At 41.1% G+C, this 21,413-nt stretch overlaps 1 protein-coding gene across 1 annotated transcript in view; it reads left to right on the plus strand.

Moving 5' to 3' along the window:
- Positions 1-21,413, plus strand: part of LOC135696926 (uncharacterized) — a 186,879-nt gene that overhangs the window by 137,670 nt on the left and 27,796 nt on the right. The window contains exon 3 of the mRNA XM_065216467.1: positions 6,170-6,526. Coding sequence (XP_065072539.1) covers positions 6,307-6,526 — 220 coding nt within the window. The 5' untranslated portion in view covers positions 6,170-6,306. The remainder of the gene's footprint in view (positions 1-6,169; positions 6,527-21,413) is intronic.

The raw sequence follows: 21,413 nt of genomic DNA on the forward strand, positions 1-21,413 counted from the left end.
TTTTTTTCAATCGCGATTACGTCAATCTGGCTGTGGCCCTTAATGCGTGTTGAAATAAGTCAAAAAACAAACAACCGCACCGCAATTATGCAACGTGGGTTGAGCGTCGGTCAATTTATTCGTTTTCGGATTCTCGCCTGGTTGTGTAAAACCAACGCGTCGGCAGCCCTTCAGTTTTCGATAGATTGATTGATGGTCGACCACCATATCTTTATACGGTCTTCGATTCTGGTATACCTACAATAAAGAAAAGCACACGTTCGACGTTAGGCTATATGACCGGGTCGGTCACAGCCTCAGGCTTCCGGCTGCGAAGACGGAGAAAGTTTAATGGGAAATTGAATTAGATTTCGGTTCGTCCTGTCCTGAGGGGCTCGTTTATCGAGTATAACCAACCGTGGACTCCTTCGGGAAGGTTTTCCGAAAACGGTGCGATGGAAAATGACAAACACAAACAGAGCCCTGTCTGTTCACAAGGGGGAACCGAATCCTTCTTTTTAATTATCGAGACGGTTGATTAAGGCTACGGTAGGGGAGAAGATAAATTGAGACAGCCATAGAATTCTCGAAGAATTTGCCGGTCGATATGTTTACCCTGGGTACTGCGGACTCACTGAATATGCTTGGCAACTGCTACTATCAATCGTCATGTACTGTCATTTAATTGAAATGAACCATAGTGGAACGGAAACGGCAAGTTTGACAGTTGTCATTAAGGACATCAAGATGCCTAACCGAAATCGATTTGGTTCTAACTAGAGAGGGTCTAGTATAAGAAAGGAGCGGACTGGCTGGTTTTGAGCCAAACGAACTGTCAAAGCCAGTGTTGCTAGGAGCCACCCAGGCATAGCTTGCCAAGGCAGTTTGTTTTGAATCCACTCCTCTCTTAAGTGGACCCTACACGATTGCTTTTATAGACAATAATCGTATTGTCAATACATTCTATATTGACGTCAATACATCGAGTTTGACAATATTTCTGAATTCACATCATCAATATTATTGTCAATAATTCCCCTTCGCGTCAATATATTGATGCGTGTGGGGTTTGCTTTATACTAGACCCTTTCTAGTTCTAACTAGTTTTCAATTCGACAAGTAGGCTTACTCAGATTGGGCTTTTCCGCTGCCGCTGTCATTGCATTCGGACCGTCAGAGTTTTTGCGGGATTCAAATGAAGAAGAGCAAACCAATTTGATACTTGAAAACAACTCTTTTAGAAGTTTTCGATTGACTTGAGTCCGCAGTTCCCAGTTTTCACCTACGATACGCTGCACAGTGGGGCCGTTCTAAAAAAGAACGGTCAAAACATATTTATCACTTTTTGCATTTTAGAGGTTAGGTTTCTTCTGAGAAGCTGCTTCAAATATTACTCGGCATCTTTTGAAATAGTCACCAGAATTGTTGATACACAACCAATTTCTAACTTTCTGATTTTTTTAGATAATGGGTTTATGTATTCGACAAAGTTGCAGAACTATTGATTTTAATAAAATTTGCTGCAGGTACCAAATTTCTATATATCAATCCTAAGAAGATGCAATTGGGTTTCTCCTAGGACTACCTTAGAACTAGTTTTTCGAGTGAATTAGTAAGCGAGTTATCTAGAAAGTTTTAGATAACATTAAAATAAGCAACTTTTCTGAAGACACCAGCTAATTTTCTGACACCATGATCAATGAGAATAACTCAGAGCGAGAGTCACTTCTACTCAGTTGTATGAGAAATTCCTTAAATACTGCAGGTACTCAGCGCTGAGTTCCTAAGTTTTTAGAAATTTCTCCATACCTCTGAGTAGAAGTGACTATCTCCCTCTGAATTATTCTCATTGGCCATGTAGCTTAATAAAAGTTCTGTTCAATCAAAATTCTGCCGACGAAGTAACATTTTAAGCAACTTGGTAGAAGACACCTAACCTCTAAAACGTCAAAAAAGGTGAGAGAATGGTTTGTACCGTCTTTTTTGCCAGAACGGCCCCACTGTGCGCTGAGCGTAGAGACGAGTGAAGCGGAATAAAACACTTTTTCGAAGGATACGGTTCGATTTGATGGAGGGCATCTCTTCATCTTAGATCGGAAGAATTTGATTCACCTGGAGAGCAGGGCACGTGTTTGAGTTGTTCCGATGAAAGGGAAACATTGAGCGTGGGTGTAAAATTCGAGCGCCCGATTGACAGGGTTCTGTTTGTTTGGTTTTTTTATTGGAAAGATGAAGAGCTATTAAGCCCGGTTTAGATGATTCACCTCAATTGAACTGCAAAATGAACGACCACTAGGGGAAACGCTCCTATAGTTGCGGTACGTTAGAAGCGTTAGGTTCCTATAGTTGTGTATGGAGTCTCCATACACAACTATAGGAACCTAACGCTTCTAACGTACCGCAACTATAGGAGCGTTTACCCTATGTCCAAATTTTTATATTCGTTACTTGAACGTCGACCACTAGATCAGGGTGAGTGTTGAATTCAACTCACTTGCCACGTCTAAACTCGGCTTTAGGTAGGTTCATATTGTATGTAATGGAGTGAAAGGAATGGGATTTTAATGGAGGTAAAGTGTTTTTCTAGCATTCGAGTATTTTATATCGCTTAGATGGGAAATTAAGTTTGAGAAAGAAAAGCTACTCCATTCAAGGGCATTCGCTAAGTGAAATGAATTTCTGGCACTAAATTGCCCATATCTATTCCCTTTTAAACCATTACTTACACATTGAGGATGGCAGACAGTTGCAAACATTATACGATTATATGTAAAATTGGATTGATACGGCTATAACGGAATAGCATTTCGATTCAATCAATCCATTCCATCAACGTCCCCACTAAACCGCGAGCATTCGGTCCAACTCTTACTAGACAAAGAAATAAGTTGATTTTGTTACAAACAATTAACCATGAATTATCGGCTCCGTAAAGCTAACGCGATTGAGCCTTCCTAATAAACGAGCTAGGTAATCGACGTCCCCACTGCGATTTATATGCCGGCCCTCAACTTAGTGTTCTCAGAGCAGTTCCACAGTTGTCCATTGAGAGCTTACTAAAGGCTCAATCGCAATGAAAGCGGAAGCGGAACGACAGCGGCAGCGAAAAAGCCCGATCTGAGTAAGCCTACTTGTCGGATTGAAAACTAGTTAAAACCAAATCGACTTCGATTAGGCATCTTAATGTCAGTTGTGACAACTGTCAAACTTGCCGTTTCCGTTCCGCTTCCACCCTCATTGCGCTTGGGCCTTAAGCCAGTGCCATTTTTGCAGTAGTATACACTCTATTTCAAAACTACCCTAATTTGGGTATAATTCACCCAGATCGGTCAAAACTGAACATACCCAAAAATGGGTAAACTGTGTTGGGAGTGACAAGTTGACAAATGAAAAACGTTGATCGGATTCGTGTCGATGTTGTTCATTAGTCAACTTGTCACTCCCAACACAGTTTGCCCATTTTTGGGTAGGTTCTTAAACAGTTAAATCATAGAGGTAACTCTAAGACCAGAAGGTCCCGACGAAACGTGCTCAACTTTTTGGCTAAGCTCTGGTACTCTCATCGGTCCCAAGCTAATTGATGCACCCCTCGAAACAAAGGAAAATCCACGAACCCCTCATTTTATCTGTCAAACTTTCATACAGAATCAAAACAAACATAGTGTAGTACTAGAATTTCGAATGGGGTACGCTAATAGATTTGCTTGGGACCAATAGGCTAGTCAAGTAGTAAGCGAAATTAAAATCGGAAGTTTGCACCGGTCGGTTAAATGCTGCTCCATTTTCTTCTAGCGGTTGGGATTATATATTGGGATGGAATTCCTCTGAAATTCCTCTTAGGATTCTACAAAGAAGTCCTTATAGAATTGTGCTGAAATTATTGACGAACAAATTCGTAAATATTTCAGGCATTCTCTTTTAAAAAAAAATCTTCATAGTACCGTATCGCTTAGAATTCCAGACGGTCCATTATTCCAGGCATTTTATTTTTATTAATTATTACGCCTACTTTGCAACAGTGTCCGGATTTATGGACTAAGTGTCCAGATTTTGGTGCATTACGGTATTCGTCGTAAAATTCCTCTGCACGAATCGTATCAAAATTTTCAGCACTGACAGAGGAGCACTGCTGTCAAAACCTTTCAGATCCGACCACTAATATAGTCGCTATATTCATAATCTGGCGGATAGAATCTCGGGAACTAATTGAGCTGTCAAATTGCGGAACCAATCGAGCAAATCACGACCAACGACAGAAAAGAGCACATCAGCTATTGCGAACAAAATTTCGGAAACAGTTTTCTCGTGACTCAAGGCTCGCCTACACAAACTAACACCATCTTTAGGTTATGGAACCTTTTCAATTGTCAATTGTTGAATTGGTTCCGCTTTTTGATAGATCGAAATTCTATCCGCCAGACTATGAATATAGCGACTATAAGGGTGCTGCTATGGAATATTTAAAGTCTACCGCCAGATTCTTCCTGGGTCACACTTTTCCTATAGGGAAGGACCAGGCATTATATAAAGTGCTGCAGAAAAGTGTCCAAAATCGAGTCTCGAAAAACGACCATCAATTCTTCTAAAAAGATGCAGCAAAATGCTTTCCATCAACACCCTAGGGCTTTGAGATGAAAGGCCCCAAAATGTGTTTAAACACTAGCTCCAATTGCAATTAGAAACAGTTAGTAAGTAAAGAAGCTCGAAGGTTTATGAAAATTTTTGTTTATAAATATGCCACATGGGTTTTCGAAAAACGACTAACATGGCTCTGAACGAAACGGGATCGAACTGAAATGAAAGTCCAAAGAATCCCAAAAGAAATCATCCACATCAGGCATTACATTAAGGCTAAGCTTTTGTCCATTAAACAGCAATGATGAGACTGATGTCGACGAATAACTTAAACTTGACTTACAAGTTATGGAACTTCCAGTTATCGCAAAAATTTCCCCCAGAAAAAAAAAAGTGCATTAAACTTCCATTTACAGACTCCAGTCTTGCTAAACAAAAAAACCAAATTGGAAAACTTTTAAGCTCAGCCCTACCTCTCTCCAAACTCGAATGTAATTGACATCAACACTCGCAGCACTCGCCCTTTCGCCCCGTGCCTTGCTCTGGAAAGATAAATAAAATTAGTCGAAAACATTTGCGAGCGACAGCAGCAATGGCGATGACGACGAACGAAGACTATGAGCCTACGTCAGAGAGGCAGCAACTTTCAACTCCCACGGTCCCTCGTCGCAAAAGCTCTTAAAAAGTGCCTACTTTTTCATTAGCTTCTCGCTTTCCCGGATAACGCCCTGCTGCGAGACCCGGTTGATTGAAGCATCTAAATGAGTTAAATTCTTTGAAGATTCGGTGTGGAATGAAAATTAAAATTCGCTTTGACTGAAATTGACAGGTTTGACAGGAGTGACAGAGATGTAACTGCGCGAGCGCTTTTGCATAACGTTTTTTTTTTCTTAATCAACACAAACCAATTACCATGGCAATTTGTAACGATTACGCTCACCGCTTGCTCGATGGTTCGCTATTTTTTTCCTGCTACTCGTTGGATTCAACCAGTGAAACTGAAAACAAAAGCGAAAGTTTTTCCTGGCTTGCTGCGCGTTAAATAAACAATGCTGACCAGCAATGAGTGATCAGCTGTCCAATATTAAAAAAAAATCAACAGCTGGTATAATTATACCACCAGTAGAAGTGTATCAAAAGCAAGTTACGCGTACCGATTCGATCGAATTATTTATTGCCTTCGGTATTGTTCTCGGTGATCCTTGTGCAATCCGCACGACCGAGTCTATTTCTGGAATGTTACGCCGCCGACTTGGATTATACCCAGGTGGCGTATTTACGTCGGCCCGACTGCTTTCTTTGTATATAATCCCATTACTGCGGGCGACGCAGACTGAGACTTGCAACGAGCAGATGATGGTAATCGTATAACCTTTTTTCGGTCTTCACCGTGCGCGGCTTTCGAACGGACGAATGCATGAGTTGAGTTTGACGACCTCCTTTTGATTTCACAACCAACAAGATGCATCGGCACTCAAAATTTCACCCCAATGCCTCGCAGTGCGTAACATTGAATCACCGCCGTCCATCAGATGGCTCTTTATTGCAGCAATCGCAGCGGCGCTTTTCTGGGTCTAATTTGTAAATTGTTTCTCTCTCTTCATCTCGATTACAGGATTGGTAACCGTGGAAAAGACCTCAATTAGCACAGCACCAACGACCGTAGTCATTGAACTTCGTGGAAGGTGCGCGCACATTTGAAGGCGTTTAAAGAATCGACCCCCCGTTGATTGGGTGATCCTATGCCGAGGAATGCGAGAAATGGAGCGATTACCGGACGAATGCAGTAGGAAACTGGGGCACAATGGCCTGCTGGTGGATTGTGGGGGCGACTGCAGGCGGCAACGAACGATTCGAAGGGACGCGTGGCCGCTGGGAAGCACGACGGTGCTGCTGCTGGTAGCTGGACTCCTCTGGGCGCAGATCTTCACCAGCAGTAGTACACCCCTAGATGATAGTAGTAGCAGTAGTGGTGAGTAGGATTTTTGATTTGATTTTACGGACACAGTTGCGCCAGTTTTCGTTTATTGTCTATACAGTGCTGGGATTCTCATCTATATAAATCTAAATAACCCCTTTTTCTTCTAACGGTTGGGATTATAGATTTCCTAATGGAATTGCTCTGAAATTCCTTTTAGGATTCTACAAAGAATTTCTTATGGAATTGTTCTGGAATTATTGACCAATTCCGTGAATATTTCTGGGATTCTCAGCTCCAAAAATTACTCATAGTACCGTAACGCTAAGAATACAGGACGGGCCGTTATCCTGGGCACTTTATTTTTTTATTAATTATAGCATCTACTTTGCAAACATAATAAACATGTATGATGATTCAGACTTTGCCATAAAGTCAAATTTACATTCTATTTTGAGCATGGTAGGCCTTGATAATCAACTTTAAAATGTATCCGGATTTATGGACCAAGTGTCTGGATTTCGGTGCATTACGGTATTCGTCATAACATTCCTCACGCAATTCGTCCTGGAATTCCTCGTAAAATTTTCTCATGAAGTAGCGCTGGAATTCATCATAAAATTCCTCAGTTAAATCCATAAAAAAAATATTCCAAGAATTCCACATAGAATTATCCTAGAACCACTGTGGAATTTCTCCTGGGAATTTAAAAGAAAATGTGTTGGAATTTCTAAAGTAATTCTTCAAGAAATCTTCAAAGAACTTCGAATGGAATTCCTATCCAGCTTTCCCCGCTCGGTAATGGCGACATGTACGGGTTTCAAAACGAGGTGGGCGACACGTGAAAATCTCAATTCTAGTCGCTCAACAACTAGCGAATCAATCTTCGAAAAATCTGCTTTCATTTCTCGCATCCAATTGCATCGCGCATCATCTTTTACCAGGAAATCCTAAGAATCGTCATCAAAAGCAGTTTTGTTCTGTTTTGACTCTGCGTTCCGTTTCGCATCGTTTCATTTTGCTCGATGACATTTAAGCTATTTTTAGTTTACACGGTGTTCAGATTAGCGGGGTTCAAACTGAAAAGTGTTCAGATTAAGAACGGTCAGATTAACGGGGGGTCCACGGTACTGCTAACTGTAACACTAACTGGTGCTCACAAATCGTTGCATTCCCCTGTTCCTTGGAGAGGTACAATAGACGAGTGAAAATGCAAACCCTCCAGTTAGTGTCAAAAACGACAGTGCGTGATGCATTTTTCTAATCCCTGCAGTTCCTAATGAAATTCTTCTAAAAATTCCCCTAAACTTGTTATTCAGCTTCCCAAACTTGATAATGGCGGCCTGCAAGGGTTTTGAAATGCATCCTTCAGTGTAGTTTTTGACACTAACTGGAGGGTTTGCATTTTCACTCCTCCCTTTTCCCTCTCCAATGAACAGAGGAATATGAAACGATTGTGACAACCAGTTAGTGTCAAAAAGTACAGTTTACGATGTGTTTTAAAACCCGTGCATGTTACCATTACCGAGCGTGGAAAGCTGGATAGAATTCCTCTAAGAATTCCTCATGGACCTGTTCTGAAATGATTGGCAATACATTTCTGAAATGCTCATCCCATGCAATTTTTCGTGAAGTTTCTCTAGCATTTCTCATCACAATACTCATGGAATTCCTTATGAAATTCCTTAAAAATTATCAATGAACTTCCCATGGGATGCCTCTTAAATATCTCATTTAATGCCTTATATGATTCCTCTGCAATTTCTTATATAAATTCTCCAATAATTTGTTGAATTTCCATAGTAAAATTCCACAAGATTTCTGAAATTCCTGACGGAGATCGTTTGGAATTCCTTCGAAATTCTTCAAAGAATTTCTCATGGAGTTCTCTTAGCATTACTTGCAGATTCTTAGCAAAGACATCATATCAAGAAGACTGGCAACTCTTCTATTTTCTCATACAAACACTATGAGACAGGTACAATCGCGTCATCTGCCGTTCAAAGGTAAATGCTTCGAACGAATTTGATAGCAAAGATTACATCCTCAGAAGCAGGGTTTGTGTATTTGCTCATTTTTCTATGCGTTGCCGTCACCTTCACTCAAGCGCAGCGCAGCGCTTCGTTCTTAGGCTCCTCATGGGGTTCCTTAAAGGATTCCTCAGGGAATTCATCATGGCAAACAGGGAGACCGATTGAGATTCGTCTTTTAGGCCGGTTTTGAGATCAATCTAAGGTATCTCTAGAACAATGGTTTTGAAAATTTCATTGATTGCAACCCATTTTCGTAAATTCCACAAACTCCTAAACCGTAAATATTGAATGCCCAAAATGACCTCCAAAACTCAAGAATGGCATTCAAACTGAAAAAAAGTAAGCGCAATTACCGAAATGGCTTCAATATAGATTCATACAAAATTGCTTCACAATCGTCAACTTCAAGACCTTCAAAATATCTTCAAACCCGCTTAAGCAGCTTGAAGATCGTCAAAATGGCTTCAATTCCGCTTAAATTACTTCAAGACTGCCAAAACGAATTTAAGGTGACCGAAATAGTTTCAAGACCACCACAATGAGTTCAAGGCCATCAAGACTGCCAAAATGGCTTCACAAGTGCTAATATGACTTCAAGACCGCCACCAAGGCTTCGAAATCGCCAAAATGGCTTAAAGACCACCAAAATGGATTCCAGATCGCCAAAATGCTCGCCAAAATGGCATAAAGATAGCTAACTTAAAGGTCGTCAAAATAGCTTTCAAACCGGTTATACAGCCTGAAGATCACCAAAATGGCTTCAAGACCACCAAATTGCTTTGAGACAGGCAAAATGGCATCAAGACCACCAACTTCAAGACCACCAATAAGGCCACGAGACCCCCAAAATGGCTTCATAACCACCAAAATGACATCAAGATCGCTAACTTCAACGCTGTCAAAATGGTTTCAAAACCGCTTAAACAACTCGAAAATCGGCAAAATGGCTTCAATTCCTCCAAACCGGCTTCAAGACCGCCAAAATGGGTTCAAGGCCCCCAAGTCATCAAGACTACCAAAACGGGGTACTAGGGCACCAGAATAGCTTCGGAACAGCCGAAATGGTGTCCGGACCACCAAAATGGCTTCAACGCCACTAACTTCAAGACCGCCAACAAGGTCTCGTGGCCGCCAAAATGGCTTGAAGGCCACCAACATAGATTCCAGACCGCAAAAAAGGCTACAGGACTGCCAAAATGGCTTCAAAACCACCAACTTCAAGACCGCTAACAAGGCCACGAGACTGCTATAATGGCTTTAAAACACCATAATGAATTGCAGACCGAAAAAATGGCTACAGGACTACTAAAATGGCTTCATGACCGCCAAAATGACATCAAGATCGCCAACTTCAAGGCCGTCAAAATGGCTTCAAAGCCGCTAAAATAGTCTGACAATGGCTTCAATTCCACCAAAATGGCTTCAAGGCTCCAAATCATGAATATTGCCAAAATGGGTTCAAGGCTGCCAGAATAGCTACGAGTCAGCCAAAATGGTTTCAAAACCACCAACTTCAAGACCGCCAACAAGGCCACGAGAACTCCAAAATGGCTTTAAAAACACCAAAATGAATTGCAAACCGAAAAAATTGCTACAGGACTACCGAAATAGCTTCATAACCGCCAAAATGGCATCATGATCGCTAACTTCAAGGCCGTCAAAATGGCTTCAAAACCGTTGAAACAGCCTGTAGATCGTCAACATAGCTTCAATACCACCAAAATGGCTGCAAGGCTTTAGAACTGTCAAAATGGTTACAAGGCCGCCAAAATGGATTCAGGACCACCAAAATGGCTTCAAAACCTCGTTCAAACCGCTAAAACAGCCTGAAAATGGCTTCAATTCCACCAAAATGGCTTCAAGGGCCCAAATCACTAAGATTGCCAAAATGGGTTCAAGGCCGCCAAAATAGCTTCGAGGCAACCAAAATGGTGTCCAGACCACCAAAATGGCTTCAAAACTACCAAAATAGCTTCAAGACCTTCAACAAGGGTCGCGACCGCCAAAACTGATTCTAGAGCACCAAAATGGACAACATGACTACCAAAATAGCTTCATGATCGCTAAAATGACATCAAGATCGCTAACTTCAAGGCCGTCAAAATGGCTTCAAAACCGCTGAAACAGCCTGTAGATCGTCAAAATAGCTTCAATACTGCCAAAATGGCTGCAAGGCTTTAGAACTGTCAAAATGGTTACAAGGCCACCAAAATGGATTCAGGACCACCAAAATGGCTTCAAGACCAGAATAACTTTAAAACTGCTAAAATGGCTTCAAGACTACCAATAAGGCTTCGAGACCAAAAAGGCTTCAAGACAGCCGAAATGACTTCAAGACCGTCAAAATAACCGACATGGCTTCAGGTCTGTCAAAATGGTTACAAGGCTGCCAAAATGGATTCAGGACCACCAGAATAGCTTCAAGACCAGAATGGCTTCAAGACCAGAATGGATTCAAGACCAGAATGGCTTCAAGACCAGAATGGCTTCAAGACCAGAATGGCTTCAAGACCAGAATGGCTTCAAGACCAGAATGGCTTCAAGACCAGAATGGCTTCAAGACCAGAATGGCTTCAAGACCAGAATGGCTTCAAGACCAGGATGGGCTCAAGACCGCCAAAATGATTTCAATACTACAAAAATTTGATCAAGACTGTCAATACCGTTGACTTCAAGACCGCCAACATAATTTCATAACCGTCAAAATGGTTACAAGACACCCAAATTGGATTCAAGGCCACCAAATTGGCCAAAATGGGTTCAAGACCACAAAAATGCAATCAACTTCAAGAAGGGACTTCTATTCCACAAATGGCTGCAAGTCGCCAATTTCAAGACCACCAAAATGGCTTCAAGACCACCAACATGGGTTCAAGACCCCCAAATTGGCTTTAAGACCGCCAAAATTCCGTCAACCTTAAGAAGTGGCTTCAACACCACCAAAGTGGTTTCAAGACCACCAAAATGGCTTCAAGACCGCCAAAATGGCTTCAAGACCGCCAAAGTGGCTTCGAAACCACAAAAAAGGCTTCAGGACCATCAAAATAGGTTCAGGACCATTCAGGCTTAAAAACCGCCAAAATGGCTTCAAAACCGCCAAAATGGCTTCAAAACCGCCAAAATGGCTTCAAAACCGCCAAAATGGCTTCGAAAACGCCAATTTCAAGATAACAGAAATTGCGTTAGGACTACCAAAATAGCTTCAAGACCGTCACAATGACAGGCTAAAATGACTTCAAGCCCGCCAACGGGCTTCAAGACTGCCAAAACGGCTTCAGGATTACCGCAATGGCTTTATGGTTGCCAAAATAACTTCATCAGTGGGGTCGATCAGTAGCAATTCCAGGCAAAATTGCGAAAAAAAAATATAAGATTTTTCCATTCCATGGAATTCGGCCATTTTGACTCGCGCCAAATGTTTTAAAATGGCGTATTCGATCATTTTTTTCAATAAATAATAGCACGAAAACGGGTCATCTTATCGAAATGACATCTGATACAAAGTTGTAGGAAACTGGATTGCCTTTTCAGGAAAAATATATACACTGAAAAAGAATCACAAATTTTCGTCAAAAAATTAAAAAAAAACTGTTATAAACTTTAATATCAAAAAAGTACATTTTCAAGAATTTAAACTTATGCTTATAAAAACAGCTAACTTTTCTGAAATGGACACAATGGACACTTCAAAATGAACATACAATTTTAGCGAAGACATCAAATCAAGAAGACTGGAAACTCTATCAGAATCCAAGCGACAGATACAGTAGCGCTTCGCTCGAGCGAAGGTGGAAGTAACGCATAGAGAACTGAGCAAATACACAAACCTTTCTTCTGAGGTTGCAATTTTTGCTGTCAAATTCGTTCGAAGCAATTACCCTGCACGGCAGATGACGTGACTATGCCGGTCTCAGGGAGTTGCCCGTCTTCTTGATATGTTGTCTTCGCTTTTAGTAAAATGTTTGAACTTTATTTTCACGCAATATTTATGTGATCAGTTCGACGTCAATTGAAGAATCGATCTGAATCGACCTTCTCCTGAATCGACTAGAACTCCTCTGTCGATAGTTGAAGAGAAACTAAAGTCGACTGTCGAAGAAAATGTCAAGACATCTCTAAAAGTTGAGAGACAGAAGCATAAGATAGTACACGCTAAGAAAAAAGTATGCATTAATGTTTAAATTTTAAACAGTTTCGAGAAAACCCGCACATATTCATAAAATGAATAAACGCTGTTTACTCATCGGATGAATAAACGCGTTTTTCTTGGTAATGGTTATATTTTAATCATTAATGAATAAAGACGTTTTTCTCGAAAGTGGTTAGTTTTTATACACTGGAATGTTTTGTGTGTTTTTCTTTTATTTTCAATATCTTAAACTAAAAATAAAAAAAATAAATTAATATATATTACATCCGATTTCATTGGAAAGCGCTGGGCAAGATTGTTGATGAATGCCGACAGGATGTTGGCCATATCGGATGTTGGCCATATCGGATGTTGGCCATATCGGATGTTGGTCACGTCGGATTGCTGTTAGCCTGTGTTGTAAGAGATGGGAATGGGGATGTATCTCGTTGGTTGTGTGATTCCGGAGGCGTCTGCGGGCTGCTGTGGAAGAGGTTGGATTATTTACAGGACTTGAACAATCTATAGATATACCTACCATCTTACCTTTCGCCATCATCTTCCGGTCCAACAAGTCGATTGATTGACAGCGGAGCATCTCCGGAACCAACCGATAAACTTCGTATTCTTCGTGTACTCGATGTAGTTCTTGGTGTCAATCGCCGGCACGACCTGCACTTGTCCGTAAGGAACTGGTGAACTGCTGATTGCGACATTTTCATTATCTACATAGTAAAATACAAAACAAAAGGGAAATGCTTACGTTTATAATTGTTGTTGATGGGCTACCGCACCATGAAAATGCTGTAAATAGAAAGAAAATTATAATTCTAAATTGTTTATTAACATTATTTGTCTATAATTACTATACATGTATTTTACCCTTGAACTAACCTGTGACGAAGTTTGTCAATGATAGCCGCCATGCTTGCAGAAAATAAATTGACAAGTGTTTTTTTCAGCCACTAGTGAATAAAATTAAGACACTTCTGTTGAAGAATGGTTTTCTCAGAAAATGTCTAAATTGTATACACTTTCCTGCTATAGATTTTAACCACTTTATGACAGCTCGAACAACTTCTAAAAGTGGTTAAAAAAAAGTCATTAATGCATAGACTCGTTTTTCCGTGTAGGATCGAGGAGCTCGGAAACGTCCGGAGGTGAAAGTTAACGATTTGTATGACACTGTTGCAAAAAAAACAACGGTGACTTCGTTCGACGTAACATGAATCATGTAAGGAAATCCGTTGTCTCGATTACTCCTCAGTCCGAAACCATTCTTGTAGATGATCCTGAGCATCCTGAAGGAATTCCAGCTGTCCGTCATCGAAAACTGTAAATACATCTAGCCTACCAAAAGCCTCGTTGCCAGATGGATCACGACATGGTTAACCTTCTCTACCAGTTACTCAATCCAAAAAAAAATAACTGATTTACTGAAGATTCCGGTAAACTGTCGCCAGTTTGACAGAAGTTTAAAATGCTGATAGCTTCAGCAACGTTATTTTACAACAATTCAAATGTGTAGGGATTCTCCTCACAGGACCATTTCCTAAGCTTTCCGCACCAACTTCCAGTGGATTCTAGAATCCATCCTGAACAGCAAGGTATAAATCCAAGCTCACTGCAATGTATTTAATGCAAATCGTTGCGCAAAATCACACCCCGTTGCAGGCACTCAGATGTTTCAACAATGCAAATAGTTCGTTAGCTGTACAGTGACGTTCCCACCTACCGCGCCGCTTCACACGCCCTTTGCGTCCGCCGAAAGAACAAAAGCGAAAGTTTCCAGCTCGACTCGCCGCTTCGCTTTTACAGGGCGGTAGCAGCGACGAGTGTAATTCTTTTGTTTGTCCATAGCAGCAGCGCCGTTAATTTTGCTCTTCCCATCCACCTCCAGCTCCAGCAGCTGATAAATATTTCATGCTTGCAAATAAGCGTTTTAATAATTCAACGATATTCTAATGCATGCCTCCCGTGCGTTGAGCGTTTCGCTTGCAACTCTGCTGGTAGGTTGCCATGGCGTTTCCCTGTTGATCGGGGGGTGTAGGACACTGACATTCTTCGGAAACTTGAAATTGATCCAATAACCAATTGCAATTGACAGACATTGGCGTGCGTTCCGGTCAATTTACGTTTCGGTTGTAATCGTATGAGGGGGCACATGCCACCGCCGCCACAGAGTTACACACAGCGATGATATAAATTAATAACCTAACCTAAATGCGAAATTGTGTATAATTCACCTTCGTTACCGTCGCTGTTGTAGGGCATTTATCGACACGCAATGTCAGCTATGCCGCTACAGCAATGTATGCATCGATGTTCTCTGTTTACCGTTGGCTATTTGGTAATAATTGCCAAAGGAATGGTACTGCAATTTGCTGTCATGTTGATTTTATGTGGATCAAACAGCGGTGGACATTCCAAATGAGGGAGTGCAGCCAGTTCATGCCACAGAATGCATTCGTAATTAAAAGCCATCATTCGGGGAATATCACTGACTGACGGACGATTGTCTTTTGCTGTTGGATTTCATTGCATTTGGTTGCGCGAAAAACAGAAAAATCATGCAAACAAAGTAAGCGTTTACATGCATTTTCCTACCCCCTTCAATCATTCTGACAGCGCTCGCGTTCGGTATTAAAATTCCGACCACACCGGTATCCATATTGGACTTTTGGCTATCACCGCCCCGCCATTGTCGTAAATGAATCGCCGAACACTTCGTAATTGCTAATGAAAAACGACTGATGATTTCACTCCGCTGACTAACCCCCGGGCCCCGTCAAGGTCGAGACGCTGAGCGCAGGTGGCGGGTCCCTCGTGTCATCGTCGGTCATAAATTATTAATAAATTCAACATGCTTCGATTAATTGGAAGAGCTTCGGCGTTGTTTCTCGGGCCCATTCTGAAGAACCCATTAAAAGCGTTTCGAAGAAGGGCTTACTGCCGAAATTACCGAACCGGCAGCCTTGGGCTACTTGAACTTGAGGCCGACTTCGACAAGCTACACAGCCTACTACGATATGGTTCATTGATTATTGAAGATTGTTTGCAAAAGAACAATAGCGGCGACGCGTTGGTGGGAGAGGGACAGCACACAGATGGGATTTTCCATCGGGTTCGTTTTAAATCCGGTCCGGTCTTCGACGGGCGACAGTGTGATGGATTATTGCACCACCGTTGAATGATTTATAGATTTCGCTCCACTTGATGCATTTGTTGAATGCGGTTTTCATTTAATCTCTTCGGGGGCGTCAGTCCGGGCACAATCGAATGGTGACGGTGCCGACAATGACGTCTACATACCAAGTTGCGTTCGGAGCGTTTTCAATGTATCACCAATGTAGAGGGCGCCAGACGAGTTCGAGAGGAAACGTCTACCAAACCGTTTGTATACATCAGAATAAGGATGTTGGCTGTGTTCCATTTGGTGAATTTTCACTTAAATTTGACATTTCGCAAGTGAATTATAATGTTCGAAAATCCCTCTATAGAGATTGCTAAAGTATGATTGTGTAAGTGATTTGTTTTCATCGGGAAAATTTTCCGCTATGAAGTTTTTTTTTCCCGATGAAAACATTTTGCGTATACGTATACGTGACGCACACTACGTACGATAAACGTCAGCAATCTCTATTGTTGATCTTCCAATTTTCGAGAAGGAGTTTGTCAAAATTGATCCCTGGTCTGTCAGAAATAAGTCTGGTACAATAGCAGATTTATTTGAAATTTTTCATCCGTCAAATTTAAGTGAAAATTCACCAAATGGAACGCAGCCTTAGGCATAACACAACAAGCTTGTAAGGCTGTGAACCATTTGCCGAGTTAAATTTAACTCGTGGTTGAAAGTGACATTTCGAAAGTTATTTTCTATGTTCGAAAATCCCTGAGCTGTCGATCGACCGGTTTTCTAGAGGAACTTAGCCAAGGTTGTCAAAATTTAACTTCTCGTCTGTCAGAAGTAACCACGCTCAGATAGCAGGGTTAATCGATTACTTTTCATCTGTCAAATTTTAACCAATAGTTAAAATAATCCACCAAATGGTTCAGAGCCTAAGTCATTTCGACCCTTGAATGGACCTCGGAATAGAAAGCATGTCTGTCTACTCGGAACTCTAACTAGATCTCAAAATTGACCTATCAAATGGACCTTGGATGAAATTCTCGAAGGTCCTTTAAAAGTTTAATCAGAATTCATTCAATGAAACAGAACTACCTTCAGCAACTATTAACTTTTGCTAGATAGACCCCATCTTACGAGATTTTCCTGGATATACCCTTGGACATTTCTACTCTAATCTAATGATGATAAATCATTCAATCGTCTTTCACATAGACAGGAAGATAGACTGTCTCGGTAGATAGACCTCCATAATGGACGTTGATGGAGTTCTAAACAAATTCTTGGCCCTCTTCTTGTGACACATCTAGAGTCTGTCGGACCCCTAGAGAGATCATTGAATGGACTTGGAAATTTACTTCCAGCAAAAGTTCGAGTGACGATTGATCTCCGGATAAGATCTAAGCCGATGTAGATCGACCAACAGACCTTTAAATTGATTTCCAAACAGACCCATGAATGGATCTCCAGGTGGGTTTGTAGATGGACCAGGTTTATCAAAAGGAATGACAGAACAGACCTCTGGATAGATTTCCCAACATGAGTCAAGATAGACGCTTCAGATCCAACTACTCAATAGACCGCTACTCTTAGATCTTTGTGTAGATTTCTAGGTATACTAAGTATGAATAATTTGATATCAAGCAAGTTACGAAGAACAGGCAGATTGTTAGGCCCTTCTAAGTAGAACCATAGAGGTAACTCTAAGACTAGAAGGTCCCGCAGAAACGTGCTCAACTTTTTGGCTCAGCTCTGGTACTATCTTCGGTCTCATGCTAATCGATGCACCCCTCGAAACATAGGAAAATCAACTAACCCCTCATTTGATCTGTCAAACTTTCATAGCGAATCAAAACAAACTACTACACTATCTAGAATTTTGACTAGAATGGGGTACGTTAATCGATTTGCTTGGGACCAATAGGCTAGTCAAGTAGTGAGGCAATTTAAAAATCGTTAGTTTCATATTGATTGTTGGTAGAACTTCAGATAGAGTCAGTATGCACAGATCTCCGAGTGGATAAAGCATATAGAAACCCTTGGATAGACCGCCTACACAGTTCGAAAAGTAGTGTAAATTTCTGTTCAATATGATGCACACAAATGGAGCGTCATATATGATATAAGTTTACATTATATATCATGTAAAGTTCTAGCACAATTCATGCAATGTAGCAAATATTGTATACAAAAGCCCATCTTTGTAAACAACATTGTTTACAAGTTGCTCGGTTGTGTGAAATTAAATTTAAGTTTACGTGAATGAATGTTTACATCACAATTAAAATTCAGAATTTTTATCTGTGTAGGAGGTACTATAGACACAGCTTTCCAGAGATCAATATAAGCCATTGAATCAACGCCCTGAAGACCGATTTATATGTTTCCAGATACTACTCAAGCCAGACCTCCAGAACGACCCTTGAATGGACTTCTTTGTCTACTCAGATATAATCTGGAATTCTTTTGAAGATGCCACGAGATCCATTCAAAAGGTTGCGTTCCATTTGGTGAATTTTCACTTAGATTTGACAGATGGAAAATTTTCTAATAACCACGCTAGTCCACCAGACTTATTGCGATGCACCAAAACTTTGCAACGGTTTTCAGACGAATGGGCAATATTTCTGACAGATAAGGAATCGTTTTCTTCAAAGATCTTCTCGAAAATCAATTTAGCAACAACAGAGGGATTTCGAACATTTCAATTTATTTTCGAAGCGTCAAATTTAAGCTGGGTTTAGACTAGGCAAGTCAAATGATCCACTGAGTTGAATTCAATTGGCTTGAAAAGTTGAGCCTGGTTCAGCTTTTTTTTCAATTCAAGTGAGTTGATCAAGTCAGTTGAATGGCATGGTTTACACGTTCAATACGCGTTCAAGTCAGTAAAATTCAACTGACTTGATCAATTGGCTTGCCCTGTCTAAACCCAGCTTTAGGGTGAAAATTCACCAGATGTTCGAAAATCCCTCTGTTGTTGATCGGCCGATTTTCGAGAAGGTGTTTGTCAAATCTGGATCAACAATAGAAAAGGGCCCATCAGCATTTGTAAACAAACCGTTCCAAAGCCCATTCCTCACAAATCGAAGGCCGCCCACACAAACCAACACCATCATCGTGTAGGTGGAAGTTTCCCCTATCAGATTATAGTGTTGGTTCGCATGGGTGGCCTTCGCTTTGTGAGTAAAGGGCTTTGGAACGGTTTGTTTACAAATGCTGATGGGCCCTTTTCTATTGTTGATCCAGCAATTTGATTCCTTCTCGGTCAGAAATAAGTCTGGTGGAATTGATGAATCTACGTTACGGTCGGCCAGCAGATGGAAATGATGTGAAAATGATAATGACGTTTTGCTAGCTGTCAAATCGTATGGAATATTTTTTAGTACATCATCTCTTTTGTGGTTTTGGATTTCAAACCTAGGTGTCGCATGCACTGGTGCAGTTTCGCGTAGATTCATCAATTCAGTGCCAACATTTCAAAGGGGCGTAATTGCATTTGTAAACAATGGCTTTAGCCGTCGATTTCTCGCGAATGAAATCTTACCTCTCCAAAATGACAATGCTAACTGGTAGAGGAAACATTTCTCTACCTGCTGGTGTCATTATTTTTCATGAGTAAACTTTTATTCACGAGAAATCGACGGCTAAAGCCATTGTTTACAAATGCAATTACGCCCCTTTGAAATGTTTGCACTGAATTGATGAATTTAAGCAAAGGTAAAACTGGCAATGCGACACCTAGTTTTGAGATTTGCAATGACATAACTGATGATGTACTAAAAAATATTCCATACGATTTGACAGGTAGCAAAACGTCATTATCATGTTCACATCATTTCCATCTGCTGGTCGACCGTCACTTAAATTCATCTATAGAGATTAGTGGCGTTTAACGCACGCACACTAGCGGGAGCAACACCATGTAAAGTTGTTTATTATTTTCCTCTGGCTAACCTAAAAAATGTATGAAAGTAGATCTGTCAAAATGAGTTTGACGTCGATTTGTTATGTATTTTCCTCGGATATTCACTAACACACTATCACATATCGCACCAATACAACCGGACGTGAAAATCTCTATAGTTATGTTAGAGCTTCCAATCTGTCAAATTTAGGCGAAAATTCACCACATGGAACGCAGTCCAAATTTAGTAGCGCTGTAGCGTTGCTATCGGAGAGATGTTATTTTTTTGTTTGATGTGAATGTTTTAATAAAATCTCTTGTACTAACGCAATCACGTGTACTAACATGAATGAATTTAAGCCTGGGACCAAAATGTGAACTCTGGTGAACAGTTCCGGAAGATTCAGAACATCCGTAAAAGTGGCCAATTATTGAAACTGATCCAAAGAACAGGACGATTTTGTATAAATCAATTGTACTGATGGGACCGGAATGTGGACTCTGGGGGCGATGGATGGTCCTCTGAAAGATCCGGAACATTCTTCAAAGTGGTCAATTTATGAAACCATTCCAAGAACTTCACGAGTTCTTTTGAAATCACTCGAATCCGACGAAGCTAGACCAAACCGTCGCCACAGGACAACCCTCCGGAAGATTCGGAACTTCAGTTAAAATGATAAATTTCTGAAACTCTAATTCCAATTGTAGTAATGATTGAATGGTTTTTTTTGTGGAACTGGACTGCGGTATCTGGGGCCACGGGACATTGTTCTGGAAAATTCTGAACATCCGTAAAGGTGGTCATTACTTGTAAATAATTTGTACTGACGATGAATTTGATCTGGAATTGGAATGTGGACTCTGTGGAACATGGGAGGTCCTCCGGAGGATCCGAGGGGGACGACTCTGTCTCAGGAAAGATTGTGTTTTGCTGTGGCTAGCTGAGTAGATAGAAAGAAGATTGATAGCGATTCTGAAGATGCAAAAAGATGATGCGCGATGCAAGTAGATGCAAAAAATGAAAGAAGATTTTTCGAAGATTGATTCGCTAGTGTGGGATTTTTTGAGCATCTAGAATTTAGATTTAGATGTGTCATCCCCTGGGGAAGATCCATAAAATCCACAATGGTGGTTATTCTAAGAGCTCCACGATTTCGTTTGAAATCACTTTTGGTTTTTTTTTTATTAATTTGTTGTGATTTTTAGCCGTAGGCTAGTTCATCACATTTGATAGTAGAAAGTCAGGCTTAGGGCCTGCCTCTAAGGAAACGTTTCAGTCTAACATTAACGTAACGTAAAACTGGCTCTGAGACAACATTTAAAAAAAAAAAAAACTTAATGTAAAATGGGAGTTACATCGGGACTGTGGTGAGGAATGGATGCGCGAACAAGGTAGAGCTCCACCGTAAGAGACAGTGCCCCAGTCCGGCAGAGATACCCCGACGGCAGGAAAATAGGAAGGTGGAAGAACACGGACAGCGCAGCCAACGACGAGAGTGCTAGATTTGGTTGTACAGGTGGGCGCCCTTCAAGAAAGCAATCAGCGCAGCCAGCGTCGAGGGATCGTTGCCAAGTAGCTCCCTGATGTTCTCGGGGAGTCGGTGTTGTTCGCGTAGCCTTTGAAACTCTGGGCAGACACACAGCACGTGTTCCACCGAGGCAGGGATGCTGCAGATTGGACAAACCTTGTGGAAGGGTGTCCCACCAAAATTGTGGGAAATTCTCGCATGGCCGGTCCAGAGTCTTGA

Source organism: Ochlerotatus camptorhynchus, unplaced genomic scaffold (genome assembly GCF_037179485.1).
Source record: "Ochlerotatus camptorhynchus isolate MF236.1 unplaced genomic scaffold, CSIRO-AGI_Acam_v1.1 ptg000063l, whole genome shotgun sequence".
NCBI lineage: Eukaryota > Metazoa > Arthropoda > Insecta > Diptera > Culicidae > Ochlerotatus > Ochlerotatus camptorhynchus.